At 41.4% G+C, this 12028-nt stretch overlaps 1 protein-coding gene across 1 annotated transcript; it reads right to left on the minus strand.

Moving 5' to 3' along the window:
* Positions 1-9021: 9021 nt before the first annotated feature.
* Positions 9022-11627, minus strand: LOC121938044 (POU domain, class 3, transcription factor 4-like). Its single transcript, XM_042481333.2, has one exon. It carries the CDS (start codon positions 11218-11220, stop codon positions 10132-10134), a length of 1089 nt encoding a protein of 362 aa, XP_042337267.1. The 5' UTR covers positions 11221-11627; the 3' UTR covers positions 9022-10131.
* Positions 11628-12028: the final 401 nt, after the last annotated feature.

The raw sequence follows: 12028 nt of genomic DNA on the forward strand, positions 1-12028 counted from the left end.
ATATACAGTAAGTATAGCTGCAGATAGAGCTGTGTGACACACCCACCAGCTCTATGACTTGCCTACTTATTTTCTTTTTTCTATTTTCTTTTAAAAATACTCAAATATTCAGAATACTTTTTTGTAAAATCTCAACACACTGGTTAATCCACAGCTAAAGTGAAAATGCTGAGTAAAAATATTTTATAACAGTGTAAAGCAACTTCGTGGACAAATCCATAAAAAGTCATTTGACCAATAATAGCACAAAAACAGCAACTACTACAAGCACAGTCAGCTTTGTTTAAAATATTCATCTGGAAGTAAGCAAATGTTTAACATGGAATTGAGGTATGGCCATTGGGGATCTGGTGGGGAAGCTTCATCTCCATTTACTGCTATAGCCATTACTAACATCACATAACCAAATACAAGCACCTGCTGATTACCTATACTGTCTACCTGTCTCTAGCGATGACCCGCCCAGTCTGAGTAGCACATGCATGAGGTAGAGGCTTGGTAACACCACATGGACAAACAGCACTGCATGATCGCAGTTTATGGTCTTTTGCATTTTAGAAAAGAAAAGAATATCATCCACAGACTTTAAAGCAAACGTAATGAGTAAAAAGAGCCAGAAATGTAGAAGAGTCAAAAGTACAATATTTGTCTTTCTAATGTAGTGTAAAGTACAGATACTCAAAAACTGTATTTTAGTACAGTACTTAAGTAAATGTATATTGTTACTGTCCACCAAAAGTTAGATGTCAGTGAGTATTAGTGGGTGTTTTGTCCAGTGGTAAAGTGGAGTAAGAGTGACACTTTACATGTAGTAATTTGATACATGGTTGATACAAAAATATTGATTAGTGCAGCTTTAAACAAGGGGTCGACAGATTATCGGCCTGGCCAATTATTGGGGCCAGTATTTGCCATTCTGCCTTTTATCTGTATCAGCATTTTTATTTTAATGATAGCCAATAGAATTAATTGATTACAATGTGCAAATAAAGTGTCAGCATGGGAGGAACTTTTACTTTCACTATTTTTATGTTTTCATTTTTAATTTAAATTTTCACAGAACTTTATATAAAAAAAGTTGCTGGGAACTTTCTGTATTTGATGTTGAAAGTTTCAGTTTTGATTAAACATTTGCTAAAGGCATTTACACTAAGTTTTATGTTGGAGTTTATTATATTCCAGATTCTAAATTTTGAAGGAAAGATTTTAATTTTTATTATAAATGCATATTGGTTCCAAATAACAGTTACCGGTCTCATTAACTACTAACAAAAGGTATTGGCGCTAAAAAAACAATATCAGTCAACCCCTACTTTAAACCCGAGTTTTTTCATGGATCGATAGAAGGAGTAGTTACAATTATTTTGTAATTTACATGAACAGACCCTTTAAAATGAGGTTTCCTCCCAAGGAGCTTCATTTCCCTTTGTGTCCTCCCCCAATAAACATCAATGACATGCAAAGTGTATTAGCCACCACTAGGTGGTACAACTGTCCAGTACATGAGAAGTTACATGGCTGACTAACACAGCGGCCCTCAGTGGGTCTGTGTCCTACCCTTATGTAAATGATCAGTCTCGCCTGCTTCCATTTTGTCTGTCCAACCCCCTGCTCCCCTGAGAGTAAGAGCTCCTCTAACCAGTGGTGTGTAAAGAGACGAGTCTCTGTGTGTGTTTGTGTGTGTGTGTGTGTGTGTGTGTGTGTGTGTGTGTGTGTGTGTGTGTCCCAGAGCTGTCATGAGCAGACAGCAGAGGATGGAGATCTAGGAAGGAGAGCAGATGGATTGAGGCAAGAGGACTGCTCCCACCAATGCACACACACACACACACACACACACACACACACACACACACGTTGGCCTATGGACCAGCTGTTGTCCTTTTTCTGCAACTGTCTGAGCCGACTCTGTGTCCTCTCCTGCCTCTCCTCTCTCTGTCCTGGATTAGGTGCATTTAGTTGTCAGCCTGGGAGCTGAGCGGTAAACAGTGGGGCTAATTGTTTTGACATACTGCTCTTTGTTTTGGCCTCCTGGTGCTAATCAACCACTCGGCTAATAAGTGCGCCTGGCAAAGGAAAACACCACTGTGTTCAGGCTGGGAGGAAGGAAAATAAAAGAGGGACAGTGGTGTGTCACATTGACTTATACCCCACAATAAAGTGCCGCAGTCACACATGCAGTCCACATTTGCTCGTCATCCAGAGTTCCCACAGTGCTGCTGTGGCTGGGTAGCGCCCCGCTCAGGTGTGAATCTATTTATCCTCATTAACGAGCGTCTCCCCAAAGTCAGCCAATTAACACGCTGCTCCTAATGAAGCCATTAGCTGTCAGATGAGGTAGAGGCAGCGCTCGTCATCGGCCCACTGTGTGTTTATGTGTGTGTGCGTGTGTATGCACTCTTGCTGCTAATAAAAGCAAGAGAATTAATGGAGTGAGCGTGTGTGATAATGAGTTAATGTGGAACAAGCAGGACGAGCAGTGATCAGCCCTCTGTCTCAAATGAAGATATCAGACACAGTGATTTACTCTCTCAGTGTCATAAACAGGCCTCTCACATATACTCCTCGTTCGTGTGTGTGTGTGTGTGTGTGTGTGTGTGTGTGTGTGTGTGTGTTTAATGGGCAGAGTAAGTGGGAAGCCTCCTTTCTAAACACAGAGCATGCTCAGCTCTGTAGTTTTTTGCAGAAAGGCCTCTTCACTGCAGGTGTGCAGCCACGTGTGACTTCTTAGCATCACATCAAAGTTTCACAGGAGTGTCAGCCTCAAAATAACAAAGTGTGGATGTCACTCAGAGTTCCCCTGTCTCTTAATGGAGCTATCACACTGCACAACCTTAATATGGTTTTAATTGTCAAAGTAATTGCACAGACATGAATGCCACAGCCTCAACAGAGAAGAACAATGAGATCACAGAGGCAGCTGTTCTACTGACACCATTTTTACAATTAATTGTCAGTGACTGGCTGGGAAAAAATGGCAGTTTCTGAGAGTCTGCACCAATCTTAGGACGTGAGGAAGACCTCCTTTAAAAAAAACAATATTTTATATTTACCAAAAATACAAAGAATATGCTTCATTTTTTTTGTTATGGTTCTCTCCATATTGGGACTCCCTCAGCTGGATGTTACTGTATTTCTTCCACCACCCAACCCCCACCCGACAAACTGTAGCTGCCCAGCGCTGTCAGGGGGATGCCAGAACTGAGGATGTGAAATTGATTTTAGGTTATGAGATTAGTCATATTGCAGATTCTCCCGTCTTCTTCTTCGACACCCTCCCTCCTCCTCCCCCTCCTCCTCCTCCTCCTCCTCAACCGCTCTGCTTTCTTCTCTCCTCCGCTCTCAGTTACAGTTACTCTGCAATTGATTCCCTCCTCTAATATACTGTTGTTACCTGCAGAGGTTTCTCTGCCCTCCAGTGATCAGTTATCAAATTTGGTCAAATTCACTTTGAAGTCGGGGCAGTGCCCTGCAGTGGCATGGCTGCTCTACGAGTACAAATAAACTGAAAATGTGATGAATCAGTGTGTTGATGCCCCCTGCAACAAGTGTGACAACCATTGCCAAACAATGTGTTTACAGTTCAAAACATGCAAGACTCACTGATACTCTCAAGCCAAGGGAAGATACAGGAAAAAGCAATTTCTTAACCACTGACAGTGACTATTGGAGGGTTCTTTAAAAGTCTAAGAATGCTTTGATTTTAGGAGAAATTCTTTCGGGTAACACTTCATCTCATCTGGCCCCCATTCAAAAAAGTTTGGAAGCCACCGCTTTTGACCATCTGTAAGTGGACTATCTAAATAAAGTGAAAATATGGGAGCCAGCTGCCTTTTCGCAGCATAAGGGTTGTTAAAAGATATCCAATACAAATGAGACAAACACAACTGTAACATCTTTCAGTGAAAGAGAATTCAACTTTACACCTAGAAAAATGTGTTTCAGGACTTGGGATTGTGCAGCATTGTACATATCTAATATCAAAATAATAATGAAACTAATTAATCAATTTCATTTTTAATGGTAGTTTAAAAAATGACAATTAAATCTACCTTGTAATTTTTATTTTGCACATATTTGTGAATGTTGCGGTGCAAACAGGTATTAGGATGTAGGAATGACTGTGCCCTGCTAATTCTACAGCTGCAATTTTCCAGAAAATTTGAAATTTATGGGAATAATAATGTTTGTAAAATTTTATGAACAGATGTTTTTGTACTTTATTTAATCAAATTCTGTCATTAATTTATTTGTTCCATCTACCTGTCCAGGGACAACGGGTGGAAAATAGCAGCTTTGCTAAAAAATGGTACGATGGATCTCTCCTTGTTTTCTATAGATTCATGTTTTATTGTGCACTGTCCCTGTCTAAATAAAATTACATTATATTACATCACATTACATTACATTGCTCCTGAAAGTGGTGGCCCTCACTGTGCTTCTTCACTGTAGCCATGTCTGCTACCTAGCAGGAAATGTCTGCTGTTAAGTAAGTGTTCATTTACTTGTTTGGCGTTTGTTTATGAATGTATATATGTAAATGTATGATAGTCCTGCCAGCATGAGGTGCACAGAAAAATGCAAAGATATTTTGCTTGTTTAACCAATGTTGTGTGGTGGGCCATATATAGTGGGGCTATATTCAAGATTCCTACGGTCATCAACCTAAAAAAGTCACCTAATTTCACTATCACATTTTCAAAGGCCTCTAGAAGTCATGGAATTAGTAAACATCATTGAAAGTTTTGGAAAAGTCATGAAATTTTGTAGTGAAATTTTTGATGTAACATATCTTTATGTGTGACGTTTTGTCTTATGTGTAACGTTTTCTCTAAATATTCAGTCTCTCCCTTCATGTATGCCAGCTAGCTGGAATTATATGAAGAAAATGTGAATCTAACAGTTGGAAAATGTTGGGCAAGAAAAAATACAAGTATTATGGGTCCTTTAAAAGTCATGGAAAAGTTTTTTTCCACAAAAATGTGTGGGAACTGTGTATATTTTGAACAAAAAGCTGCAGGCTGCTAAAAATGGGTTCGTGGGCCACATTTAGTCCCCGGGCCGGACTTTGGCACACCTGTTTTAGTGTATTTGCAACATTTCAAAACCTTATTACTTGAGATTTAACAATTCATTTTGCTTTATTCTGTATCGGTTTTAACAGATTATCTTTAGAGTATACAGTATGTGACAATTCATGTACATACCTACATAAACAGCATATTTTGACTGAATACTTCAAGTGCAACTTATTTGTTTTGTGGATATGTAGTGACATTTGAATTGTTGAATCTCTGCTAATAACCTGTTGAAATGTTACAGATACTCTATGAACTATCTGTCGGTGGACTATCTGAATAAAGTGTAACCTTTTTTGGAGTGTTGGTATCCTTTAACAGGGCGTCTTGAATGAATGAATGCAGATGCTGTATGTGTTGGCAACAGCAGTGGCTTGTGTGCCTTATCCATTTCATATTTTCTAATATATTAACTTCTGGAGCTTTTGCAACTTTGAATTTTAAAAATGTTCTTTTTTTTTATAAAGGAGTTTGACTGCCACAATCTTTTTTTTTTTTTGGTCATTTTTGGGAATTCTCAAAAAATATCTCACATGCTGAAGTAACTGAATTTTGGACAACTTAGCCACTCTTCTCAAGTGAAAGATAACATAAGTTTTGTTAGCAATATATGCTATATTCCAAAACTTAATATGTCTAATATAAAAGACACTGTTTTCCTCATTTTTATATTTTCATAAATTAATGCATGTTTCTGTTATTATTTTGAGTCATTTTAGATGTTTTTTTTTTTCTCAAAATTTTAAGCTAGCAATTGTTTTTCCATTTGGGGACTCACTTACAACAAGTGTAACGTAGATTAAACTTTTAAAAAAGTGGTTTCCAGTGAGAGGAAACTCAAACAAGGTCGCGTTATTAACAGGATATGAAAGAAAAAAAACCCAAAACATCCAAATCCTTGTAATCTTACAATCTTTTGCATTACTGGACATTGGAAGTGTTTTCAGGCTTAAAAATGAAGTGAAAATATTAGATTCTTTGGTTGACAGTACGCAGCTGGTTATGAAGGTCACAAGAAGAGTAACAAACCAAAAAGGCAGGGACCCAATGCTTAAAAGGGAAACTACACCCATTTTTAAATTCATTCATGTTATTGCTATGGTCTAAGCCAGTCCAAAAATACTTGTAAACATGAACAACTCTCTCCTAAAGCCAAATGTTTGATGTCACGGGGTATAAAGTCCAGAGCTGCTCAACTGACGATGAATTGAAAAAGATGTTCCAGATGACACAGAGCAGCCAGGGAAATATGGAGTATATGGGAGCATTTTGTGTTTCAGACTGAGAACACTACAACAGAATAAAGCTCATGTGGGTATAAAACAGAAAACAAACATCCTGTGGGTCCACAAAATCACTCCCATTCATTGTCTATGGAGCAGCTCCAGACCTTATACCCTATAACATCACAAGCTTGAGACTTTCGTCTTTCTGGTTTCTGGCTTTGAGAGAGAGTTGCTCGTGTTCACAAATATTGATTAAACGTCCCTAAGCCATGGAAATAACTTACTGGAGTTCTTAATTTAGGTGATGAAAAACACAATAGAACAACCAGTGTAAGACCAGGATCAGACGGACAGTGGCCTGACAAGAGAGCTGTAAAAAGACAAGATGACCTTACAATCATCTGATGGTAAAAGAGAGAATATTTAGGAGTGATGTCGATTTTAGAAACTCAAACTGTAAAGGATGAGAGAGAAAGTCCAGAAGTCATGCCACCATGCAGCCGACTAGCAGCCGATATTCATTACTCGCATGTATGAGTCCTCTCATGTGGGCTGCTGTCTGTGTTCTCCGTACGACATCTCCACTGCAGCCCTCTGCGTTCCCCCCTTTCCAATTAAAGATAAATGTGCTGTCGAATGTCCTCTCTTTGACCTCCCACATGCCAGTTTTTACTGCAAACACTATATCAGCGCCTCACAAACTTTTCTTCCTGCCTCCTCAGTAAATTTGTGCCACCCTGCTTTTTAAGTTACTCCTCTTTAATCCTGCTGTGTTTCATTCACTGTATTGACCTTCAGAGATTTTCTTTTTAAAGAGCTCGGGGGGGAAAAATAACACTATTAATAAAAGCTTTGGAAAACAATTTATTTAGAAGAATTTGGTAACCCACTTTTTTTCTTTTCTTTTTTTTTTTTTACACTTTTGACTTCTTAACTTTCAACCAAAGTCTTTGAAACAGGATACAGAATAAATTCAAAGAGAACAGAAGGTTTGTGATGAGATGCAATTATGAAAAAGGTGTGAGTCAGCCGCTCCCATTATCCCCTGCCAGTAAACAACCGGCTCATCCTGCAAACTGCTACTACACAAGTCACTACTCCTGCTTCTCTATTGTTGCTGTCCTGTCTGATGATCAGTCCGCTCTCACTCAGGATCTGATTCACAGCCTCAATTATCTGCCAGAGTCATTCAACCTCAAGCATTTTGGAGGAAATAATTACCTGAAGTTCTTCATTTAATACCTCTGAAATGTGCTTTCATCTTGCACCTGTTATATTTTTCTCGCTGTCCTTAACACATTTTTCCCCAAGTCAATCATTTTTTACTGGTAACTCATTTATGTGGAGGTATCAGTTACTCTTTAAGGACATATTTGAAAGGTGCACGATGTTTGAAAGACTCCACACTGGAGCAGTATGAGGTGGAAGAGGCTCAAGGATACTGCAGTGCTGCTCTGGACCTCGGCTCGCTTTGCTTGTTTGCTCGGCTGCTCGCTCTGACTTCCATCCAGGGTTTTTTTTTTTTTTCCCCCTCTCTCCCCCTCAGAAATCAGGGATTATTTCGAACTAAAATAGATGGATGGAATCAATCATCCATGGTTTTACTTTTCTCTTCTTCTACATAACCGCCCCCTTTCACCTCCACCCTCACACCCTTTTCCCTCTCCCTCCCTCCCTCTCCCTCTCTCGCTCTCTCTCTGTCTCCCCCACCCCCCTCTCAGGGCTGCAGACTGAGGAGATGCATAAATTCAGATGCATTAGTATTCCAGTCAGGCTCTCCATTTCAAGGCAAGGCCTAGCACCCTTCCGCCTCTCCTCTTCTCCTCTCTCCCCTCCTTCACTCTCCCTCTCCTGCTCTATTTTTGAATCATTTAAGCAGCACTGCATCTATAGGCCTACTTATTTCCAAACCATCCCTAAATTATTTTTAGGCATTATGATTTTTTTTTTTTTTTTGGGAATATAGCTCTATTTTGCCCTTGCATGGCCAATTATACGCAGCTGTAGTCTTTGAAATGAGATTCATCTGCTTCTGATTGTGTGTGTCTGGGTGTGTGTGTGTGTGTGTGTGTGTCATTGTGTTTTGCTGTCAGGCCCAGCGGCCCAGGCGATAAATCACGCATGTCTGATTGAGGAGGGCAGAGGGCCCGGACAATAACATTTCAGTGGAGCTGCTGGAGAAAGCGACTTAGTTTGCTGTGATCCGTAGAGCCTGCAGACCTGCAGCCAAGGTCCTGCTGAAACCACTGGATATTTTACAGCTGTTAGTGACATGAAGGGCTCTGAAAAAGTTGCCCTTTGACTTTGACATTGAAGCTGAGTGAAGGTTATGCTGCTTACGCATTGTATAAATACATAAATGGAGCATAATGTTCTTTTTAGTATACCTGTAATATAGTTGCAATTTAAATAGAATCCATTCTGAAGTTGTGTATAAATGTATAAGTAACGGTGAAAAAGAAAATGAATTTAATTCTTAAATGTAACGTTATATTTAATTATTGCTTTAATTATTTAAAATTATTTTAATAATAACAATAGCATTATAATACAATTATAATAGAATTGTGATGAAATTATAATAAAAACATTAGAATATGATTATAATAAAATTATTATAATGATAATTTTGTATTATTTTAAACATAAATCTAAATATTCAATATTCATTCATCCGAAGTTGAATTCTGTCTTGGACAGTGAACAGTTGTAGCAAGAAATTGTTTATTACAACATACATAGTTTATTTCAAAACATAATACAAGCTTTATACTGAAAATAAATAATTACTTGAGCTGTCATCGAAATTTGGAATAAAACCGCCGAAACAGTTCAATCTTACTGAAAATATTGTGTGTGTGTTTTTTTTTACATTGCTAATTAAGTGCATGAATAACTAAGAGCATTTGTTTAAATTAATGACTTCAAAAGGGTAATATATAAAACTGTACAATATTCGAAAAAATACTTAAGAAATAAACCAATAACAGGAGTATTTAAGATTATAAAATTTTTGATACTGAACGTACAATAAAATTATAGGCAGGTGTATAGCGTCGTCAACCCCTCTTTCTATTCTCGGCTCTATTTTCAGAGTCCACACAGTTTATATGGTCGAAGATGATTGAAATCAAATAAATGAATTTATAAATAGCTGTGTGTGGCTTCATAAGCTACAGGCCATGAGGGAGGGATTTAATAATAAAAACAAACCCTCCAAGTGCTATTATGTTGGTACCTCTACAACTGGAATGAGGGCCTATATTTGCATATGCAAAAATAATTACAGATCTGCTACGAGTATGTTACAAAATAATGAGTGTAAATATGGTGAGATCTAAAGCATTTGAGAAGCCCGAGGGAAGCATGAGGTGGACTGTGAAACGGCCTCTGGTGCTGCAACAAATCAATTAAGAAAAGTGATATTATTATTATTTGTTTCACTCAAGACAAGTGAAGCCCAAACAAATAAAAACCAAAAACATCAGTCCCGTCCTATCATTATTATCGAGCTGATGAGAAATGGTGACACAAACCAAAGGCGCTGGCAGGTTATTAGGCACATTTTTGTATTTATATCCGTGATGTAGAAAATAATTTGGCGGGCTCCAAAAGGTAAAATCTGAAATGTGACGTTTTGATATGCCGCTATAGAATAATGCCCTCATGACAGTTAGAAAATGACGAAGGCTGAACAGGTATCTCTGTTATTGTTATTGTGTTTCAGTGCTGGAGGAGTCTGTACCGGGACAGGCGCGAGGGCTCGGAGGTGCCACCGCGCGCCCCTGCGCTCGAGAGTCTGTGCCGGGGGAATCCTCCCGGTGCTTCGGTCAGAGATCATGGCACGAGGAGGCGTCTCCCGCGCTCCCGCTGTGAGAATAGGGTCCCTCGTGCGGCGGCGGCTCCCCCGGCGGCGTCATGCGCTTCTCCTTCTGCCTCCGGTTGCAGAACCACACGCGCACCACCTCCTTCTCCAGCTGCAGCGAGTCCGCCAGCGAGGTGATCTCCTGCGCGGACGGTTTGGGACACTTGAGAAAGTGCGTCTCCAGCACCCCTTTGACGCTGACCTCGATGGACGTCCTCTTCTTCCTCTTCCTCCCCTGAGCTGCTATCTTGTCTATACTGCTAGAGCTGCCTGTGGACGAGTCTGCCTCCTCCAGCCACTTGTTCAACAGCGGCTTTAGTTTGCACATGTTTTTAAAGCTCAGCTGCAGAGCCTCGAACCTGCAGATGGTGGTTTGGGAAAAGACGTTACCGTACAGCGTGCCCAGAGCCAAACCCACGTCCGCCTGCGTAAAGCCCAGCTTGATCCTCCGCTGTTTGAACTGCTTGGCAAAGTGCTCCAGCTCGTCCGAAGTCGGCGTCTCCTCGTCGGAGTGGTCGTGGCAGTGGTGCCCGCCGAGGTCGCTGTGCTCGGGGCTGAGAGTGTCCCTGAGGCCCGGGTGCATGCCTTGGCCCTGCGGGTTGGATGGAGGTGTGAGGCCACCATGGTCCAGCATGCCGTTGACAGTGAAGCCCGTCTGGGAGTAGATGTTTATCTGCTGCCCGCTGCTGATGGACGAGTTGTGGGACACCGGGGTTCCCCACGCGCCCGGGTGGTTGCCATGGTTGTTGTGATGTGGGGAGTGATGCGCTACGTGCGGGGAGCGGTGATGGATGATGCCCAGCTGCAGGTCCTCTCGGCCTGGTTTCACGTCCTGCTGCTCCATGGAGGCCGACCAGGGGCTGCCCTCCGACAGACTGCTCGCCCACTGGTGCCCGAGGGGGTGTCCGTTGCTCTGGACGCTCTGCAGGTAGTCGCTCTGGAGGAGTTTCTGGTGTCCTCTGTAGGGGCTAGCAGGCTGCATGGCCTGGCTGTCCGGGTGGATCATGGGACTGGAGCTGAGCAGGGTGTAGGGGCTGGAGGCAGCTGTGGCCATGCTGGCTGCTGAACCCCACTAGTGCTACTGAAGGAAGGGAGCAGCTCAGCCTCTGACATCTCCCTCTCTCTGGAGTCTCGGCAGCAGCCTGGCAGTGACTGACAGCCCGCACCACCACTCACAGACCGAGTGAGGCGCAGTGACGACGCATCTCCGCCAATGACGGCGCAGATACGTGAACCTCCGCTTCTGGAGCGGCGGAGAGGAAAGGGTTACAGGCAGTCGAACCGGAAGTGAGTCGGGATGCTGGTCCAGTGGGTCTGGCTGTGGAGCGATGTGCGCGTGGAGCGCAGTTCCTGTTTATTAATTAAAGTTTCCAACTGATTTACGCGCGACTTTATTGCTGCTCCTGTCACCCTTGAGCGCGTGCGAAGGAGGAGATTAAAGCGCAATGGCATTTGTTAGACGTGCCAGCACTTAATTTAGAAGGCAACAATCAAACCAAGAGCAGTTCTCATTGCTAATTATTAACTTTTAGGGAATACTTCCTCAGGTGTTTACAGAGTGAACTTCTCAAGATTTTACGCACGAGCTTTACGCACATCCATACCCATTTTGGTCAGACAAAAATAGCGCACGTCCTGGACCTATAATTGCAATTCAGTCTTAAAATAAGATTTCCACGAGTTATTAAAAATTAAAATTTCTATACCAGGCCAAACTCAGCATTTTTTACTCCCACACAGGCAATCATGCAATGATCGGAAATGTTTACAACCAAAAACTGCATTTCTACATTTTCACAAAGAAATAAATGTGTCCTCACTCACTACACACTCACACATCCAATCTTAAAGAATCTCATCAG

Source organism: Plectropomus leopardus, chromosome 8, assembly GCF_026936395.1.
Source record: "Plectropomus leopardus strain MGB_pleo_1.0 chromosome 8, ASM2693639v1, whole genome shotgun sequence".
In the NCBI taxonomy this organism is placed as follows: Eukaryota; Metazoa; Chordata; class Actinopteri; order Perciformes; family Serranidae; genus Plectropomus; species Plectropomus leopardus.